General features: G+C 37.9%; 1 protein-coding gene across 2 annotated transcripts; it reads right to left on the reverse strand.

Moving 5' to 3' along the window:
- Positions 1-1,038: 1,038 nt before the first annotated feature.
- Positions 1,039-7,857, reverse strand: LOC121975038. Of its 2 annotated transcripts, XR_006110197.1 has the most exons (3): positions 7,041-7,857; positions 2,277-2,420; positions 1,039-1,444 (listed from the first exon to the last, which is right to left on the reverse strand). XR_006110197.1 is itself a non-coding variant. In XM_042526397.1 (2 exons), exons 1-2 carry the CDS (start codon positions 7,738-7,740, stop codon positions 1,335-1,337), a joined length of 810 nt encoding a protein of 269 aa, XP_042382331.1. In that variant the 5' UTR covers positions 7,741-7,857; the 3' UTR covers positions 1,039-1,334. The 2 variants fall into 2 exon arrangements, 1 of the variants encoding a protein (XP_042382331.1); XM_042526397.1 differs by lacking the exon at positions 2,277-2,420.
- Positions 7,858-22,257: the final 14,400 nt, after the last annotated feature.

The following is a 22,257-nucleotide window of genomic DNA, read 5'->3' on the forward strand; positions in this document are numbered from 1 at the left end:
ACGGCTATAATAAGTTTATATTAGACCGATGTAATAAGAGTGGATCAATGTTTTAAAAGTGATCTCTAATTTTAAGATGAAATAATAAATTTTCATCATTAATTTAGAGATTGATATATTATAAATAATGGTCTTTTCATTGTGACAAAAAGGTGAATACGCTCGTCTCCAGTGCCCCCGCCAGCTCATCCCAGGGCCAACACGAAGGAGGTAAATCACGGACGGCTACTAGTCTTTAGAATAGTGACTAGCACATAAGGGAGGTATTTATCTCGACTTTGCTAAGATTCGAATCCCAAAGCTCATTATGGCAACACCTCATGCGCTAGCCACTAGACCCATATAATAATTGAAATATGAGATATTACTATATGAACTCTTGGAGTTGAAATTTAACATGTCCGAGCATATCTTTCCCATAATTTAGCCGCCTATACTAATAGCTAATAGTCATCCATGATATCTCCTTTGTATTAATTTAGAGATGAGTTAACGGGAATATTGAAAGCAAACGCATCCCCTTTTATCACATGATTTATTAAAAATAATATCTAACTTGGAGACTTATTTAAAGATCGATGTATCAAAAATAATATGCGATCACTAATAGCTGGTCAAACTGAGTTTAATTCGATTGTTAATTTAGATACCAATCTATTATATGCTATCACTAATATTTAACAGTCAGATCGCTAATATTTAACAGTCAAAAAAATAATTAGACTATTTCAGTCACTAAATATTACATATCATGTAGTGTGTTAGGACAAATGTCCTCATATTTGATGATATTATGAAGCCTGATGTATTTCTTAAATGATTAATTGACATTAACTATTATTTTGAGTAATATGATTTTACCTTCAGTATGATTTACCAAATTGGCAATCACTGAGATTGCTAAAATTTATTAGCGATGTGTCCAAAATGAACCTATTATGATGGACAAGAACCAGCTAAAATTTTATCGACATGAAATGGAAAAAAAAAAATTGATGAACAAATGTTCCACCAAACTTTAATAGATTGTCCAAATCATTAACAAAGAAATGCATTTAGCATTTGTTATATTTCAATCTTAGACATGCAAAATCTAGTGAATATCCGAGAAGTGTTTAAGAGAAGGTAGAGCCCACTTATTACATCAAAGTTTTTAACTTTCTTTGAGCAAGCCAAAAACATTTGATGCATCTACAGTTTAAGTTCAAACGGATCACAACATCTCTATGTCTACAGGGCAATAAACAACATAAGCGATAAATTCACTAACGAGCTTTAACCATTACTTCTGAACAGTCAATCAGCGAATAGTGAAACATTATCTTGATTGATTGTCATAACAAAGAGGGGTTGATCCTCCAATCATGTTTTTTGCGCCTGCCCCGATGATGAGCCTTCTGCTCTGCAAAATTGTTCTCACCAACGATGTCCATCTGATCAGTATCTGAAAGTAGATGCCATCAATGACCAAAGCCCTCAAATACATTAGGAATAACAAGATAAAACAGATTATCAGATCAGTGTTCTCTAGCGCTACCAATAAACATACAGGGCTTAATTGATAAGCTGGTAAAATAATTAGATGAATTTTTACGAGGCAAGAACACAGAGATTAGTTTTCTCCCAGAGAAACATACATGCAGGAGCAAAGACATATATCTGAACGCGTGCCAGAATGTAAACTAAGACTTACTTCCTCTTCTATGATAGTTGGCACCAGAAGATTTTCGGCTTCTGATTTTGTTTTTTAGGATGGCTCATAGGACTAGGTTATCATTTGTATGTATAACAACGGTAGTTGCCTTCACAACTGGGGCATACTGATATGCAAAGAGTGAACTAAGAGGTCACCCACAAGTTTTCAAATTAGAGCAAAATAGCAAAGAGTTCTCAAACATAGAGAAAGAAGTATGAATCTTAAATGTCGTTATAGAAGGAAGTTACAGTTGAACATAAAAATGAAGTGGCTACTGTTAACATGAGAGCATTATACAAAGATAAAAAAAATGAAGATATAATTATAACTGTAAAGTCAATTTAATAAAAGAGATATTAGTTCGTACAAATAATTTTGACCCTTAGGATTAAGTGATCAAATCAAAGGAAATTTAGGTGAGTAAAAGAAAACATTAACTATATGTTTATGGAAAATAGTTATATTTGGAGAATGGCTTATGCAGAAAAAGTTTTACTGCTGCAGATATGCAGAAGTGCCCCAAATTCTCCGCAAGAAGATGGCATGCTTTACAATGAAGGATACATTGAGGACTGTTCACCTTGGAAGGATGAACTTGGACCTGTGCAACAATCACGGATGCAGGCTCTAAGCAGAATCTCTCCATACTTGAGGAATGGCAAATTAGAAAAATCAGAATCGAGGAGCTGATAAAGTTACTACAAATGTTGTCCATGTTGCCAGCCTAACAGTCACAAATTAATAGTCAATATTGAAGGTAAGAAATAAATTCCATTTTAAAGAACAAATAAGAAACTTTATATTTTATTTTAATAGGATAAATTATTTTAGAATTAGTTAAGCAATTAGGGGATAGGACTGCTTATTTCTTTATGCAAGATTATTTATCCAGTGCTACATTAATTTGGTTTTGAAGCAGAATTCTCGATTTGGTGTTTGACACTTCATCCTATAATTCTTGTCCTTTTTATATTTTCAAACCCCCATCCATTGTTACCCTCCACAAGGCCTCACCACCACACCATCACATCCATGAAATTGCCATGGTCTCACCATCTAGACTATGGCATCCGAACCTACTCTCATTTCCCACCCCTTTTAGCAAAGATCACCCAAACAAACTTGGGCAAAAGTCAAAAGGGAGGCCTTCTTTTTTTGAAATCATCAAAATGACGACCCTATTTTGATTTTTTATAAAAAGGCACCCCGCCTCATGTGCAATTACCCAACTACCCTCCAATTGCAGCTTATTCCTATTATTATCTCTCTCCTATTTTTTTCCCATCTAAATCCGGACGTTGTAGCATTTACAAACCCATAGCTGCTACAACATGAAAAAAATTTTTAAGACAAATCGTTCAAAGCCTCCGAAAAGGATTTAAATGACCTTTTTTGAGAAACCTAGTCGTTATAGGTTCCACCCATAATCAGTTGTAGATCTCTGAACGAGCTTTGATTTGATAGATTGTGCGTCTGTTCAACCCGAGTCAAATCTCTCAAAGTTTAGAGTTTAGCATTCATGTTATTCCTAACTCACTGAAAAGAATACCTAAGTTAAAGATGCTTACAACTATCCTAGAGTTTGGATTTTAATAGGGAAGAATGTTACAGTGTAGAAATAAAAAGTCTTTGAAAAAAGTTTCATATACAAGGTTTAGATTTTTCAAGTTCTTAAAATGTCACACAAGCTTTAATTTTAAAGAAGTCAAGACAAAAGAAAAGTTTAAATTTTATTTTAGTATACAACAACAATCAAGTCTTATCCCACTAGGTGGGGTCGGCTTAAAAGGAATCCTAACTCCTTTAGAAATTAATTATTTGTTCACTAAGTAATTAGAGAATAGATGATCTGTCATCTAATTTTAAGAAATAGGTCAATGTTATCAAAAGGAATCCTAACTCCTTTTGTTATTGTATCTTGAATTTAATAATTCCCACTTTGTGAGTTTTCACTGTGTGACCTTTTATATCTCTATGTGAGATTATTTACCTCTCATGCTAAATCTCTGATTTTAAATGAACATGAACCTTTTGTGAGTCTACATCAGAAAACTTGGATTCTTCATAAGAAACTTAAGAGGTCAAAACTAAGATAAATGAAAACAACTAAGAGGTGTTTTTTAACCATCCAGATAGTCCTTTTTCATGATCTCATAAACAACCTAGCATTGTTCTCAAAGACAAGTCCACATGCCAATAAACATATACTATAAGTTACTCCTGAACAAACAGTTTTCATAAAGTTTAGAAATTTTAATCATAGTTGCACTGAATGGTAGAAACTAAAATTAAAAAACCAATTCAAGGTAAAGTAAAACATGGTAAAGTTATAGCCATATATTCAGGCTACACTGTTACAATCTTTATCCTGAATGTAGAGTCCATTGAGCTGAGCAAAATTTTAAAATATTCCAATTTTGCACGCATATGAGCAGCAATGTCTAACAAGTCTGAGGTAATCAAAAACAAGGATTGAGATTACATAGTATTTCAGTGGGCACACATGAAACCTGATTCATCGGTTGACCAAAAGCAGCATTTCTCCAGATGGGTGTTGTAGCTAATAGAAGCTCATGGTGCCAGGTCACAAGCGGGACCACATCAAAGTGTGCCAAGAATTGTGCAATTCCATGCTGCTAGAGAACAAAAGGGTGGTCGCCAAGTCATGAGGAGGGACCAACACTGGAAGTTGTGTTGCAGATTTGTGTCACGGAAGAGAAATTAGGAGAAAATGGGTGAAAGGTTGCAAAAATTGGGTGGTAATCCCCCAGGTCTGCATTGAATAAGGGCTCACAGTAGGGAGCGTGACTGCTAAACCTCCATCCATGCATTAAGTAGTCAATCTTACTTTTTCTTTCAAAAATATTTAATAGTCTCAATTTACTTTTTCTTTTTATTAGATCTTTGAAGATAGTGAATGTTGTTTAATTAATAACAGGTTTTCAAATAATTTCTGATAATTAAAAATTTATATATATATATTCATTTATTTATTTAATTGATTTATTGGTATGTTTGGGTTAGGGAAATAAGGTTTTAGTTTTTTTAGTAATACTTATAAGTTATCATTTGCTATATTTTGATTACAAAAGTAAGTATAAACTTATAAATGATACTATTAATTATGTTATAAAATTTACTAAATAACTTACATATGATATATTAATTAACAAATTTATTACGTGCATCCACCATGTAGATTAATTTTGATATAAAAAAATAGTCTGATGCACGAAGCTCCCGCCAATACGAGGTAATAATTATATTTAATATTAATTAACGTTATAAACTAACATCAACTAAAATTTTTAATATCAATATTTTATATCTTTATAAAAACGAGAGCAGCTCGGTGCACGAAGCTTCCATCAATGTAGGATCCTAAGGAAGGGTTTATTATACGCAGTCTTACCTGCATTGAAAGAGGTTGTTTCTGCAACTCAAACCCCTGTCCACCATATCACACAACAATAATTTTACTATTGCATCCAGACTCCCCTTCTATTTTATATCTTTATAAGCTACTATTATAAACCTTAATTTATAGTAAAATTGAAGTTACCTATGACATTAGTTGAGATATTTATAGGTTGATCTCACTCGGATCACTAATTTGGGTATTAATAAAGCCTCTAGCTTAAAAAATATTGGGAGAATACTATCACTAGAAAGGTATGCCATTAGTTTAAACTTTTGTCGTACCTTTTCACTTTGCTTTTTAAAAATTTCAATCCAATTTGACTATCATGTTGAAATAAACCAAACAAAAGGGAATCTAAGAGAAACTTCAAATAGATTCATTGCTCCAACCCAAAATACGATTAATCCGACATGGGCTACGTGAGCTCCAAGTAATTTACTAGACAAATTAATAAATCTAGCATTCCCGACCCACCAAGCGAAGCCTATGGTTTCTGCCTATGGTTTCTTGGTCACGACCAACTAAAGCTAAAGTTCCATTAAAGAGAATTTCCACATGCTAGAACCTCCTCAAGGAATATAAGGTTTTCATGAGGTTGATCCCGAGAAGTAAACTTTTATAAAAATGTAAATCCAATGTGGCACATGGCTACTTATTTGGCACAAATAGGCATGTGTCAAATTGTAATGAGTATCAACATAGTACAAGATTACACGGTTCGTTATCATTTGGGGAGTATAGAAGTACACTTGTCAGGCCGAGAGTTTTAACTAGCATGGAGTAGAATACCAATCATTTTTTACGCAATTATCATAATATTGGGCAGTTACTTCATCAAATGTGATAAACTAACAAAAAATGGGAACTCCAATAATGATATGGATGATCAGAATATGATAGAGATTAAAGAAGAAAGAGATTAGAGGGGAGCGAAATTAGTTTACTGCTAATTTTGGTGTGACATTAGCATGTAAAGTTATAGCCATAACCATCCTTAACTAAGGATAACATTAATTTTTATATAAGAGAAATGATATTTTTCCAGCCAAGAGTAACCAAAGCATCACATTTCCAAAGCCTTTTCTTTGTTAACTATTACAAAATGTGCAAAATAATAATCTTTTTTCCTTAATCTACTAATTGAAGGAAATAATTATTGTATGACTAGCCAATGCTTCATAAATGCCAAGTATCAATCATAAGCCACATTCATGAATTTCAAGACAAATCAAAGTATCAATTATCAAATCTATTGCACTTAAGCTTTGTGCCTATCACAAGAAAGCAACAACAACAACCAAGCCTTATCCCACTTGGTGAGATCGGCTATATGAATCTTTCTACGCCATTGGGTTCTATCCTCTACTAAATCATCGTCAATACTTAAATAATTTTTATTCTATTTAATTATTGTTAACCATATGTTTTTTGGTCACAAGTGAGCATTTAGAATTTTAGATAAAACAAACATGAGAAATACTATTGAAAAATCAAAATATAACTTATTACAAACACAATTGAACTTCAAATGCTAACATGCAATAGATATAGAAGTAGGGGAACCAAACATTTTCTCATGTTTCCAGAAAAATTCAATTGATTCATTAACAGATGTTTTAATTTGCTATAGCTCGCACAATTTCAGATTAACAATGCATTCTCACGAACTGAATGTTAAGCCCAGATGATGCCCAAGTGTTAAAACACAAATAAATGATGGAATGTAGAGTGAATCTGGAAAATTTAGCTCATTAAGAATGAACTTTAGATGATGATAAAGAGTAAAAAAAAAAAAAATGTCTGCATCAGTTATTGCTTCTGAAAGATAAAAATGATTCTTTCCTACTTTAATTACTAAATTATACTCGAGCAAGTATATGTTCAAGTAACTAAAAGGTAGAAATCTGTTATGGTGATTTATACCTCCAATTTCTTCACCCCAGAAGAGATGCCTGCAGTCGTCTTCATCCTCCTCAAGCTCATCATCGTATCCAAGCTCACCATCGCCCCTGTACCCAGGCTCGCTTCCGTAACCAGATTCATTGCATTGTGATTCTAGTAGCGTTGCATTTCCAACACCTTGGAATCCAATGGTCCCCGAACTCTCCCTTTCCGACCCTCCTCCCCCTCCGGAGGTGACCTCCCTCTTAGTCACCCGGGCTGCCTCGCTGACATCGGATCCCCAACTGCCGTCCCCGATCACAAACAGCTCCCCGCTAGAATCCGTGCCACCCGCAGCTAACGGGAAGTCGGAGCAAGTGGCGTATGCGGCGGAGACGCCGCCACGAGGGCGAGTCCCGCTGCGGTCGGAGCTCCGACCCGACACGGACAGGGAACCCCGGCGCCTGCGTTTACGCGGGAACCAACGGAAGCCCTCCTCCCGCCTGGTCGGCGGTGGGTCGTCGAGCAGAGTGAGGCGCGACAGATCGAGGGCGGCGGGGGGCCCCGATGCGGAAGCAGGGGTGGTGGATCGGTCGGAACGGCAGGGTTTCTTGGCGGGAAAGGGGTGCTTGGAAGGATCGGCAGCAGAAGCTAGGGTTTGGAGTTGGAAGGGCTGCCAAGCGTGGAGCTGGAACGTGCAGGAGTCGATGGCGTGCCGGGAGTTCGCGCCTCGGGGGGTCATCGCCGAAGCAAATCACGCACGCTTTCCAATTCCAGGCTAGAGAATAACCAGGGATTCGCCTCCGATCGAATCAACGAAATTGAATTAGGTTGCCCCGGGTGCACGGGTTTTCTAGACATTGAAAATATATATAGGCGGTTGACGAACGCTGAATTGTTGGACCGAACTGTCACTGTGGGCGCTTTTTATTTATCTTAAAAATTTTATGAAATCGATCGGTATAATTGGATACTTATGCTAATTAAAAGTAAATAAATAAATAAATAGAATCGGATTCCTTCCCAAATCAAATAGACTCCAGTCGTTAGTTCAATTCTAGAATTCCATTGATATGTAAGAATTTCCAAATCAACTCGAGCGTTCTTCCGGTGGTTGCCTAAAAGTTTAACTTCTAATTAATGCAGTAAAAGTAAATTATATCAAGATAAAAAATACTCCTTGCTTAAGGTTTGGCTAATATTTAACTTGGGTTGGTTTGGATTTGATATTTTGATGTAAGGGGAGGAGAACGATGACATTATTTTGACTTCGAGATTGCATTTGGAGTTTGTGGAGCTTGTTGACTTGTGGGATCGAGTTGTCAACTTTGATGATCACGAATATCATGAAGCTAAAAGGTTTTGGTGAACTTTGAGAGCATGAATTATGTAACGATCCGGTCTATTTGGCGACCCTCGGATCGTCGACCGTCGACCGTCGACCGTCGGTCGTGTCATTACTCACTAGAACTTTCCACCCCTGATCAGCGGATTTTTACCTCCTTCAGGATTCGAACTCTAGACCTCTAGGCTTGAGTACTAGAGTTTATAAATCCTGGTAGCCAAGTGAGCACCAGCGTCTTTTTATTGTAACGACCCAGCCCATTTAGCGACCCATTTGGTGACCCTCGGGTCATCGAACGTTGATCGTCGGCCGTGCCGTTACTCACTAGGACTTACCTCCCCAAGGATTCGAACTCTAGGCCTCCAGACTTAAGTACTAGAGTTTATGAATCCTGGTAGCGGCGCTCACTTGGCTACCAGGATTCATAAACTCTAGTACTTAAGTCTGGAGGTTTAGAGTTCGAATCTTGGAGGAGACAAAAATCCACTTGCCAGGGGTGGAAAGTCCTAGTGAGTAACGGCACGGCCGACGGTCGACGGTCGACAACCCGAGAGTCACCAAATGGGCCGAGTCGTTATAATTTAAATAGAGTTGTTGCACTAAGCTTGAGAAAGGAGCTCCGTAAACTCAGGAATCGGAGGCTTGGATCTCGAGGAGGAGTTTGGTCGACTAAGGGCATCTCTAATTTAGTGTTTTTAAAGATATTTGTAAAATAAAAAATTTTAATAACAAAATTTTAATCATTGTGTGTGTAAGATTTGAACTATGTATTTCAAAAATAGTAGTAAAATTTTAAAATTATTTTTTTAAAATTGATGTAATATATGTAATCATGTAATTATACGTTATTAGTAAATTACATAAAAATCATTTAGAACTCTAATGATATATGAGAGATGTTTCAATAAATGTTTAGAATGCTAATGTGATATGATATAATATATTGGGATAAAAAAAAAATTATAAAATTTTTATTATTGAAGATGCCTTATAAAGATGTCAGAGTTAAGAGTAATTACTCAACTTGTGCTGTGATGATTGGCTAGGTGATAGGTGAGTGATGATTGTGCATGCTGGTGTAACCATCTTCTAGGTAGCTTGGTGCTATTTGATCGAGTGTTAAGTTGCTTGGTCAAACTTTATATTTGGTTTACTTATAATCTCCTATGAGTTGTACGCACGTCTATTACGAAGTTAGTGTTGTATCAATATGTGAGGCTAGAGGAGGTAACTTTTACCATTGATTAGTATGCAATAATAAACACACCAATTACAAAGTATAGTTTTTACGAGTTGACATAGTTGATGTATATTAGTACAGGAAGCATCATAATCAAATTTATATTTTAATATTATTAAATGTCCCAGTTAAGGATTGTTAAAATTTATATTTTAATTTTATTAAATGTTCAAGTTAAGGTTTATTGTGATATGATGAATTAATTAAATATGTAAGATATTTATTTAATCAGGGAAGTTCTAGTCGTGGCTAGGAAAGGAAGTCTTAGTAAATCGTAGAAGCCGGTAGGAAAGTCCAGGTGGATCAAGTACCTGACACTTGGCAATTGGACTTAATAAATCTAGAGGATCTGATATCAAGGGGAAGCCCTGGCGAGCCGATCCGATGTTGAGCCAAAGTCTAAACAGGTTTAGAGAACCTAATGTTTGGTAGGTAGATTGAGATAAACAATTGGAGTCGGACGACGAAGAGGTCATGTCCCTAGAAGGGATAAACCCTAGGTCGTTGATCCAACTAAAGAAATCAAGAGGTTTTTAAGTTGAGATCAAGATAGGTTTTATTGTCTTTTCTTACTCATGCAACATTATACTATTGTGCTAATTTTATATTGCAAGGATATTCTTTTATACTGTGGAACTAACTCTGTTTTGTAAAAGCCAAAGAGATCGGTCAACCAAATAAGAGGTGCAGTCGACCAAATCTAGCTGATGTGGTAGAGTTCAGATCACATAGAGCAAACATGGAAGTCAGGCGGATCGATCTACCGAACCTATAGATTAGTCGACTGGACTTGGGGATCAGTCGACCAAACCTAATTTGGTAATCACAGTGGCAAATTCGGTCTCAACAGAGTTGGAAAAACAAAGGATTAGTTGACCAATCAGATCTTTCAGTCGATCGAACAATAAATGCAATTAATGAGTGAAGATCAGATCTCAACAGAAAGAAAGGATGCATGATTAATCGACCGATAGGGAGATTGGTCGACCGAAAGGATCAATTGACTGAACCCTTTTTGGGTCAACCAAACGCATCTTATAAAATACCTCGTGATTCGAGCCAATGTACTACTTCCATGCAACCTTCTGATCTTCTTCCTCTCTGTTCATGCTGATCTACGCTTCAACTATGTGTGAAAGCTACGACATCGAAGAGCTCCGACGATCTTCATCTTAAATATTAATTATCAGAACATTTACTTTTAGCTTGCATAATTCCCTGTAAACCTCATTGTATGAATTATCTCTTTTTGAATATTTTAGAAAGAGAAATTTTAGTGAATTGCTCAATGGTGTAATTAAGGATCGCGGGTCTTGAAGTAGGAGCTGACACAAACTCTGAACTAAGTAACCAACTGTGTCTCTGTGTGTATTGTTTTTAATTCCACTGCTTTACTTTGATTTTGCCTTAATACGAAAAAGAAAAGATTTGTAATGAGTGATATTCATCCCCCCTTTATCGCTCTTCCGAACCAACAATATATACATGGATGATTGCTGATTTACTTGTCTATATCTAGTCGGGGTACTAATAATACTGGATCGTATGAGGTGAGCATTATCACCTTTACTCCAACTATTACAAAATATAAAAGTTATTAGAGATCAATGCTAATAAGAGAGATTTTTTTATATGATACAGACTCACTAAAAACAATGATAAACTCAGCTAGCCCTGGGAGTGACTAGCTCGGCTCCACAGAATTTTTCCACCAGTCATCAGGGTAAATTGGAAAGCACTCACGATGGACAGTCCAAAAGTCCAACATCTTTTGATTGTGCACCCTATTTGGAGGAAAAATTCTTGTAAATTTGCCAAAGCTGGGAATCGAATCGCGAGTGCCTAGGTGACAACCTGGATGCCTTGCCACTACAACATAGCCTCGGGGGCGTGATTCAGACTCACTAGTTCCTACTATGGGTAAGTATTCGGTTAAAATTAAACCGAACTGAACCGAATTAACTAAATCGAGCCAATTTTTTTTTGAACAAATCAAACTAATCGAATTTTAAAAAAATGAACAAATTGAACCGATAAAATATCAGTTAATTCAGTTTTTAACTGAATTAATCGAATTTGTTTAAAAATTCAATTTTCTTTTAATAAAAATTAGTTTTAAAAATAAAATTCTATTTCGATTTTAAAAAATAAGATCTAATAATTTGATTTGGTTTAAAATTTGATTAATTTAGTCTATTCAATTTAATCGAATAAGAAATTTAAAAATCAAAATTGAACCAAATTAACATAATTAACTGATTTTTTTTTAAAATTGAATTCCTGAATAAGCTGAACTGAATTTTAAAATTTGATCGATTTGTTCGATACCAAATTTGTACTCACCTCTAGTTCCTACTTCACATATGACTCTTTAGTGAATCACTCAAAATTCATTATTTTCCTTTTTTTTTGGACACTTTTTAGAGGTGAAAGAAACTTCCTTACAAAGAGAATTTCTAGTGCAAGAGTAGAGTTACGGATAGAGTAAAGAAACAACAAAGTAGCAATGAGAATGGACATAGTAGAAGCACTTTTGAATAGCCCTTTCATTGTTCCTTGACCCCTTATTTTTAGGTCTTCAACCATCTTCATTGTATCTTCCTAGCTCAAGTAGAGTCGATGATTTCAAGTTTCCAATTGGCTAATCTGATCAAACCAATTTTATCAGCCACTCCAATCAGCTAAATCTATCATGAGTTAGACTAATCTTGTTGAATCTTCTAAAACACCAATAATTATAACAATATAATTATTTCCTTATGACGGTTAATCATTCTTCGATCAACTCATTCAAAAAGATATTTTCTCCATAATCTTAGAGATATTTGCTGGAGTTACAAGGGAATAGTCTGAATTGAAATTACAGGAAAAAAATAATTCAGGCTTATCTACCGAGATGACTTGAACTGATAATCTCAAGCTACCAAGCAAAGAAAGAAGATTTACTAGATTGTCAACGTTGCTGAATGCTCGAACTGATCATGTAGCCGTCTGCTGAACTATCGAGTGGAATTACTTGAGCCTGAGTAGATTGTCACTAGCAAATTTGAGTAGCCCGAGTTCTTCCCGAGCCCAAATGGAGTGCTAATTTGGGACATCGAGTGCTCCCAAGTAGGGTGTTCAGTGCTCTCGAGTAGTAGTCGAGTGCTAAGTCAGGATGTCGAATGCCCCTCGAGTGGGACACTGAGTGCTCCCAAGTCGTAGTCAAGTGTTGAATTGGGACTTGAATGTTGAGTCCATTGAGTCACCCGACTATCGAGTCTGAATGGGTCACTAAGTGAGCACTAAGTCGAGATACCAAATCGCCCTACTATCAAGTCACCATTGTCGAGTTGCTGAGTGCCAAGCTCCTGAGTTCTCAAGTGTAAACTTGAATGAGTTGTCCGAGTCAGAAAAAGAAACATTGAGGCCTGTATTTGATATAGTTTCCTTAATGCATATTCATCCCCTTCAGTGGTGCTTCGATGTTACGACATATGTCTATTTCCCAAGATACAATGATAGACCACGATCACCACTGAGCTATGGCCGACGACGCTAACGATGCTAGGTCGCGCAAGGTTGTGTCGCACGTGAGAGGATGACACCTCCCTGCTCTTGGCTGAAGGCAACCCATGCAAGGGAGGGCAACTCAAAGAGCTCGGCGGCAGATCCAACTTTGGCGATCGAAGGAGAGGAGGAGGGGGTCGGGCGGCGTCGGCTCGGGTAGTGTCTCTCGCCGTCAACGGTGGTGGATCGGGCAGAGATCGCTCGCAAAGGAGACGAGAAGAGGAAGAGGGGTTCAGGCGGCGGTTATGGCTAGGGCACGAGAAGAAGAGAAAGGGGAATCAACGCAAATGAGAAGAAATAGGGTAAAAGAAATAAACTTAGGACTTTTCCAATTAAAGCCTAGGCTATTTCCTCAATCAACTCCCAATTAATTGGGATATTACAAATAGGCTATCACTTAGTCTACAAATTTATCCCCTTAAACTCATCATACGAGCTCCGAAAATTTTTTAGAAAATTTCTAAAAATTCATGAAAAATCTAATAAGATTATTTGTCAAATTACCTTATTTTTTTTTTATTTTGTTCGGTATTTTACATGAATAGTTCACAACTCTTTACCACTCCTTTTATAAGGAGGTGTATATCATATAACCTTTTGTCAGGATTATTACTAGTAAGTCTTTGGTCAAAACAATACATGTCAAGATAATGGTTTTCTAGGACAGCATTTGCATAATTTGAATTAAAAGGATAAGAAACTATTACTTAAACTAAGTGTAACGTAGTTAGTGTTAGTTAGAGCCCTAGAGCCAATCATTTGATGATTGTATTATGGACTTGTTGTATCATATTCTTATATAAATAAAGACATTTGTTTTTGGTTATTATACTTACTTGTATTGGTGCCAAATAAACTAAGTATAATAGCGTCCTTGAGTAGAAGTATCTCACCTATATCAATCGGTTAGTTGAACCGATAGTGAGATGATATAGGGAACACTACTCTTAATCATTCCTAGTCGAGTATTAACATTCAGGGACAATGTTAATGCAATAAGACTAGCATGTAGGTCAACTCGATGACTTGATCTCACAAGTCATGGATATAGAGATATCAAGTTGACACATGGGTATGCATTAGAGAATATATACTGAATGACCCGTCATGAGAAAGTATCATGGATCGTTATATGAGTGTCATATACTTTCTCATGTGGCTATTAGTATGACTATTAGTGCTTGGACCTGAAGTCACCATGGATCCCTACATAAGGAGTTATGTACTTTGGTTTCGTCAAACGTCACCCGTAACTGGGTGGACTATAAAGGCGATTACTGGGTATGTAACGAATTATGCAGAGGGATGTGAGTGATGTAGATGGGATCTATCCCTCCTATATGACGGGAGCGACATCGATATTCTTAATAGAGTGAGACCACGAAGTGCATGGCCATGCCCAAATGAGTCAATATGAGATATTGAGCTCATTTGATTTAGTGAGTGTACTTGGAGATCAAGATTTAGATTGGTCAGAGGATGACACGGTCTATGCCTCATATTGATCAATCTAAATGTCTAGGATAAAAGGACACTTGTCATATTTTGTGAGGAGTCACAATTAGTAGTCACAAGGTGACGTTGGATCTCAACATTCTTATAACTTGGGTATTAATGATGTGTTGCTAGATACCGCTCATTACTTATGCTCCTAAATGGGTTCAGGGGCATTGCCAACGTTACAAGAACCTATAGGGTCACACACTAAGGACAATTAGATGGAGATTAGATTCATATGATGAATCAAGAGGATTAGATTCATGTGATGAATCAAATTGGATTAAGAGTAATCCTAATTGGGCTAATTGAGTTGGACTCAAGTTGATTCATATGTTCAATGAGTCTAATTTAGATTATGACTCATTGAATCAATTTAATTAAATGAATTAGATTCATTATATTAAATTGGCTTGAATTAAATGGTTGGATTAGATCAACCATGAGAGAGATTAAGTCAAGTTTTACTTGACTTGAGAGGAAGAGGAAGAGTCAAGTTTGACTTGACTTTATGCCACATCATTTGTGACTTGGCATTAAGTGGCCAATGATGATGTGCCACATCATTATAGTTGGCACATGTGTGTGCCACCTCATGGAGGTTACAAATTCCCTCTTTAATGGCTACTTAATGAAAAAGGGGGGTTACACTTCTTGAGGTGGCCGACCACTAAGGGGAATGAATGGGATTCATTTTCATTCAAGGCATTTTTTATTCCATCTCCTTCCTTGCTCTCTCTTCTTGCTCTCCCTCTCCTCATCTTGCTGAGACCTTCTTGGAGTGCTTGCACACTCTAAGGTTCTCCCTCCATCGATTTGTTCGTGTGGATACGCATAGAGAGTTGTCTACCTTGACAACTTGAGATCCGGCATCTCCTTGGAAAAACGGGACTCGCGAAGGGCACGCTACAAGGGTAAAATTCTTTAACATATAGTTCTAGTGTAGATCTATAGGTTGGTAAACTCGTACTCGTAGTTTTTAGAAAGTTTTATTCTTCGCATGGATCCGGTGGCAGGGTTTCGGGGTTTCCGAGACGCGAAAAAGTGGTTTTCACGGCCCGAAAAATCCAACAGTTAGTCTAGTGGGAACTGAAACATACAACATATTCCGAACCAAGTGAGTATAAGATAAGTGAAAGGAATAGATGCACTAATGACCCTAGTTACCGAAGGATTTAGAATTATTCTAGGATTAACTTTGATTTTTTAATCAATTAGGAGTCATGATGTACTATAAGGTATCACTCATAATTTATTTATAATGAATGGTTAATTATCGATGACCAGCATAACGATGAACCTATTGGTTCACACATAATACAAGAAGAACTGAAAGACATAAAATAAGTTTAAAAATTAGATTCTCAAATTGAGAGAGATTATATTTGGTAAGACTAGACGAGGGACAAATATGGAAGATATTTGTCACACCGAAAGTGATGGTGGGTCATGCCTCTTGAAGGCGAGGCTAGATTCCTTATGGTTTAGTAATAAACCAAAATTGGTTTCATTATAAACCAAGATGGTTTGATTTTTGAGCCAAAATTAATGCTAATGGATCGGATTGGCTTAAAGGGGGAATATAAGTTGGTCCCTAAGTTATTGTGAAGATGTATATGGATACCCCTTTATTAAGAACAATAGGGTTAACAATTTTCATTAAGGGTTTCCTCCTCTTTTTTTGGTTGTGTCGTGCCCCCCCCCCAAAGGAAAGGTTTCCTTTTGTTTCTTCCGTTGCCTAAGAAAACCACCATTAATCCCTATTTTGACATGATCTAAGGTTTAATGGAGCTCGAGATTGGTCAAAGCTCAAGCTTGCCTGTACCTCAGATTTGGCCGAACCCCCAAGGAAGGTTAGATCTTCCTTCAAGGTGTGCTGCCGACTTCATCTCCCTCTCTTTATGCCATCTGGTTGCCCTCACCCGCCAGGCACAAACTTGAGCCGAGTTTCCTCTCTCGAATAATGTGATCTCTTTGTTTGGCTAGTTCTTGTTGGAGCAATCTGAGTACCCTAAGTTTTGATGTTTGGGCAAAGATTTAAGTTAGGTTTATTGTTGTATTTAATATGTATTGTGAGTGTGCAAGATACAGGTACAACAAGGAAAGTCCAAGTGTGATCTTGGTAAAGGAGGAAAGTACAAGGATGAGTCTTGGCGATGTAAGTTCAAGCATGTAGTCTTGACAACGTAAGTTCAAGTGTGACTTGGCAATGGATGAAGTCTCGGAGGTGAGGAGCCTCTTGGCAAAGGAAGACCCGACAATATGGACAAGGCCGAAGGAAGCTCCAGAACGTAAGATATGAAGGATGGGGAGACATCCGAGGGACGTGAGGCTGATGGAGGAGGCTAGAAGGCTAGGTCTAGGTTGGTCGGGCGAGGACGAGTGCTGAGTGATTGTACTCAGGGCAAAATTCTATGCGTTTTACGATTTACTGTAGTGACATTGCAGTAGTACTGTAGCGACACTGTATCAGCACTGTTGTGACACTGTGGCAGCATTGTAGCAGTCGACTGGTTACTGTAGCAGTCGACTGGTACACTGTAGCAATCGACTGGTAGCCGCCCGTTGGGTAACAGTCGGCTTCACTTAAAGGACCAGTCGACTAGTGCATACACCAGTCAACTAGTAGCCGGAAAACAGCTTAGTGTTTTCCTCTTAAGCTCTATTTAATAGAGCTCGGGGTGCTTGGGCATGGTTGGCGAAATAGACTTGGTTAAAGCCTATTAGAGTCTCCCAAGGTTTCGTGTGATCGGTGTGCTTGTATTCAAGTGTTTGTGGCGAGGTTTCTCCACCGACAAGGAGATTGAGCTAGCCGGAGATTTTCCGGGAGTCATCCACCGACGGATCAGGATCGTCCACCTTACGGGCATCCATGGAGTAGGAGCTTTATCTCCAAACCACGTTAAATCAACATGTTAGGTTTACTTTCTCTTGTTAGTATTTGTTTTTGTATTTCCGTTGTGAACTAACATTATAGGAAGCAATCGATTTGGGTGAGAGCTATTCACCCCCTCTAGCGGACGTCAAGGTCCCAACAAGTGGTATCAGAGCGAGGTGAACTCTTCATTGGATTAATCGCCAAAGGAGCAACCGTTAGAGGTAGACGAGATGGAGTCGGAAGGTCCGCTTGGATGCGATATCCGGATCCCACCTCCATATGATCGAGATAATTTCGAGTATTGGAGGAATCGGTTAGAGACTTGGTTCCAAATGGATTGGAACCAATGGATTGTGTTGGAGGAACCATTTGAAGCTCCAACGGATAAGAAGGGAAAGCACCTCCGGCCTCGATATTGGACTGAGGAGCAAACTAAGCAATCGGAGACGGACAAGGAGGTAACTAGAATTTTGATTAATTTATTACCTCCTAATGCGGTATTGAATGTAGGTGAGTACGAGAATGCAAGCGACCTTTGGAAAAAGGTAATTGCACTTCATGAGAGTCCTACACAAATCCAAGAAGAGGAGGAACCCAAGGAGAAGGACTCATTGGTTCAAGAAGAGAAGGACCAATCGAATGTTGACACGAGTTCAACATCCGAGGAGGAGAAGGAAGATGAGGAGGTATCATCCACATCTTCAAGGGAGGAAGAAGTGGAATCATCCACATCTTCAAGTGAAGAGGAAGAAGAGAAATCCTAGGAAGAGGAGATCTTGGAAGCTCAACCCTCCACCTCGACTACCAAGAAAAGCACAAAGGACCATATCAAATGTTTTGAGTGTGGTAAGATGGGGCACTACAAGAGTAGGTGTCCTTCGCTCAAGAAGGTAAAAGAGGTAAACCCTAAACTCACTAAAGTTAATTTAGAAACTATTGTGAGTTGTAGGAAGAAGAAGAAGGAGAAGAAGCATATTAGGTGCTTTACATGTGGTGAGTAGGGTCACTACCATACAAAGTGCCCAAGGAGAGGAGAGCTCAAGAAATTGACGCACTTGAAGAAGTGGGAGAAGAAGAGAGCTTCAATGGTAAGGGAGGTAAACCCTAATTTTAATTCAAGTTTAAATTTAAATTCTTCCATGCATTTTAGAAATAATTTTTATGATTTACCCAAACATAATCATGGATTTAGATATAATGATAGGAATAGGGTTAATATAGGCGATAACCCTAGGAAATCATTTTCAAATGATAAACCCAAAAGGAAACAACCTATCTTGCCTAAGGAGAAGAAGATGGTTAAAAACCTAGGCATTAATCCCAAGAAGGGGAGACACATGCCTAGGAAAGGTAGGTCTAAGAATGTCCATGATGGACATGCTGATTCTAGGGTTAGAATCCTAGAATTGGAAAATCAAGCCTTGAAGGCAAATCTTGAGGAAATGGAGAAAGTCCTAGAGAGGTTCATTATTGGACCTAAAGGACTTGACATGCATTTGGGTGATCAAAGATCTAAAAATGTCAAATTGGGTCACTCCAAGACCAAAAGGAGGTCAAGTGCCAAGGTGACACATAACATTGGTAAGGGAGGAGTGACCAAGGACAAGGGAAAGTCATCCAATGCCAATAAGAAGGAATATGCTAGGATGACATATAATTATGGCAAGGATGAGGTGTCCAAGGTTAAGGACAAGAAGAAATTAACTAAAGACAATGTGTCTAAGGTTAAGAAGGTGAGTTTTGTAGGCCAAATGTCACCCGACGTGCACCGAAGTGGCCTAGCCATAGTGGATGAGTCACCAAGGGAGGTGCCTAAGGTTAAGATTCCTAAGGTGAGGAAGAGTCTTTGGGACCCATGGTAGATGGATTATCAAATGTGTCAAGTGGTTAGGAGACGAACTTAAGTCTCTAACCTAGTGGGTTGACATAATTGGGATGGTATCATGCATGAAAATATGACATTGGGGGTCATATTGCATAAAAATTAGTTTTTGATGTATAGATTCCATATAAACCCATGCTAGGGAAGTATTGTGGTTTAGTATGGGCAGATACATCAAGAGGAAGCCAAAACTAGGACTTTAAGTCAATGTTCAATTGAACTATTTAGCTATTTTTGAATTTTGTGTCAATCATGGGATCTGTGATAAATATATTTATATATATATTTTTCCCAAGTAGAAATGGATTAAATAGACCTCTCCACAAAATTTGAGATTTTTTGGAGGTCTGTAGAATTTCTAGTGCATTTCTGAAGTTGATAAAAGGTTGATTTTTGTAGAAATAGGGTACCAGTCGACTGATGCAGATACCAGTCGATTGGTAATAGTGTTTTTGAGCACAGAATGTCTCTGTAAGCTCATTTTGATGAGGACAGTTGACTGGTAACAGTGTATTTCGAACACAAAGGGTTCTGTGAGTTGAAATTGAAGGGGGCAGTCGATTGGTACCTAGTGCAGTCGACTGATATCAGGTTGGAAGTATTTTTTTAGAATTAGAAAGTGACCAAAAGGATGATAAACATGTATGTAATCTTATGAGGGATTAATACATGATGTTTATAGTCATTAGAGGTCAAAGAGTCCAATAATTAGGAAATTGTTGGAGCTCTTTTTGATGTATGGCAAAGGGGGAGAAGTTTAGGTTTAAGTGGGAAACCTACACACCTTTGCAAGAAATCCTAGCTCAAGGGGGAGCGATTGTTTAGGCAAAGGGGGAGAAGTTTACCTTTGTGGAATATCCTAACTCAAGAGGGAGCTTAGGTGAAGGGGGAGCCTAGGGATTTAGGTTTCATTATTTATGCATGAGTTGATTTGCATATTTATTTTCATATGTATTGCTATATTATTTCCCTAACTTAAACGGGTTGCCAAACATCAAAAAGGGAGTCCCTGCCAGACAAAAATTCGGCAGCATCTTCCCTATACCAGTGACAATTGGGACCAATATACATACACAAATAACATAATAATATATTCATCAGCTCACACGGCTGGAACACACATAACTACGTAGTTTATATAATACATCCTACTCGGTTGAAAAGTAAACACACAATCACACAATATAATAACAGCCCACACGGCTGAAAGTAAACACAACGAAAAATCGCAATATAATATGAATGTAAGACCAACAAAGTCACTAACTAAAATACCTAAAAACACTAGACTAGACTCCAAAACCCACATCAACTTATTTAGAAGCGAAATACGCAAAATCAACATATCACCCAAACAGTAAAAAAACCAAAAGAAAACTATCCTCGAGTGTGACGTGGGATTGGCAGCCGGGACTCTCCAAACATCCATGACTCATCTACCTGCTACCTGACGAAAGAAAAATCAGTTTGACGGGTGGTGAGTATTAGAACTAAGCGGGTAAAAGAAAAGATAGTGCATGAACATAGTATATAAATAGAGAGTGAGTCAAGAGTATACAATCTCATAAAGAAAATAGTAGATACTAAAATAAAACTATAAAAATGCTCATACCTGAAACCATATCCTAGGCTAGTAATAGAAAGTCAGAAGTAGTATTAATCTGCTATAGTACTACTCATAACTACAGAGGTAACATGTAAGGTATATAAACATTTCCAATAAATAACCCAATGTCTAAATACATATAATGACAACATATCTCAACATAAGGAAGCATATCAACATAAGTGAACAACAACAGTAAGTAAGCAACAACAGCATATGTAAACAGCAGTAGCCAAAGCAAGTATAAAAACAGCGTATGCACGGATGGTCACTCCCGCCCACCTCTCTGCACCATGACCCCTGTATGGTCGAGAGGCCGAGTTAGTGACAGACTGTACACCACTCTAGCTACCACTCTCTTAAGTGGCCGAGGGGACAGTTGTATAGTAGCTAACTAGCTACATCTATGACGGGGGTCCCTGCTGCTCGCAACTCCAGCTATCACTACCTTTGAGTGACCGAGTGGAAGCATGACAGGACAAGCGACATCTACTCCAGCTACCACTCTCTCGAGTGGCTGAGGATGCGGCCCTAGTCAACGACTCTCTCGATGACAAGGGAGAATTTGTCGTTGACATGCATGCAATGATATGACGTGAAAGATGCAACAGTCATCATACACATATAAGAAGAAATTAGGTATGCTACATGAAGCCAGCATGCCTAATACGGTACATAAATAAACAACAATCAACACCTGCAAACATGGTATCTAGTATCTGCTACGTATCATGGATAACAACAAGAGACTGTATAGATATGGAGATGAATAACGCAAAGATCGAGTGGAAGTATCAAGCGCAGGAAAAATAAGAGTGAAGTCTGTTGGTGCGGGAAGCATCAGACGATCGAACCCAAGTTTTGATAATGGAAAATGGTTCAAAGTTAAGTTATTTTGTGATCTAACAGTTTGAATGAGCTTGCAGGAAAGTTCTGAATATACTTAGGCAAAAGTCCTAGCTGCAGTTAGGCAGGTGGAAAACCCTAGGGGGTGGTAACCCTAGGTCATAGGGGGTGGTAACCCTATGCAGAAAGTCTTGGCGGGTCGAGAGCTTCAGGCAAAAGTCTTAGGGGGTGGTAACACTGGGTGGAAAGTCCTGGTGTTGCGAACCAGGTGAAAGAATGGACGGGTCGAGGAGCGGGCATCCAGCAGAATGTCCGGAAGCATCGAGCGCCGAGCAAAAGTCCAGTTGATCTGGGAGATCGTGCTTGTTGGAGTGTATACTAAAAGCCTAGCTTTTGTAAACATTTATTTTTGAAAT

This window comes from Zingiber officinale, chromosome 4B (genome assembly GCF_018446385.1).
Source record: "Zingiber officinale cultivar Zhangliang chromosome 4B, Zo_v1.1, whole genome shotgun sequence".
Classification (NCBI taxonomy): Eukaryota; Viridiplantae; Streptophyta; class Magnoliopsida; order Zingiberales; family Zingiberaceae; genus Zingiber; species Zingiber officinale.

What these genes read in the sequence shown, in the direction of transcription:
- LOC121975038 (XM_042526397.1), bottom strand. Translation starts at nt 7,740, where the DNA reads ATGACCCCCCGAGGCGCGAACTCCCGGCACGCCATCGACTCCTGCACG. An exon ending in CTGGGGTGAAGAAATTGGAG is followed by an intron (nt 1,445 to 7,040) that starts GTATAAATCACC and finishes ATCTACTTTCAG; the next exon opens with ATACTGATCAGATGGACATC.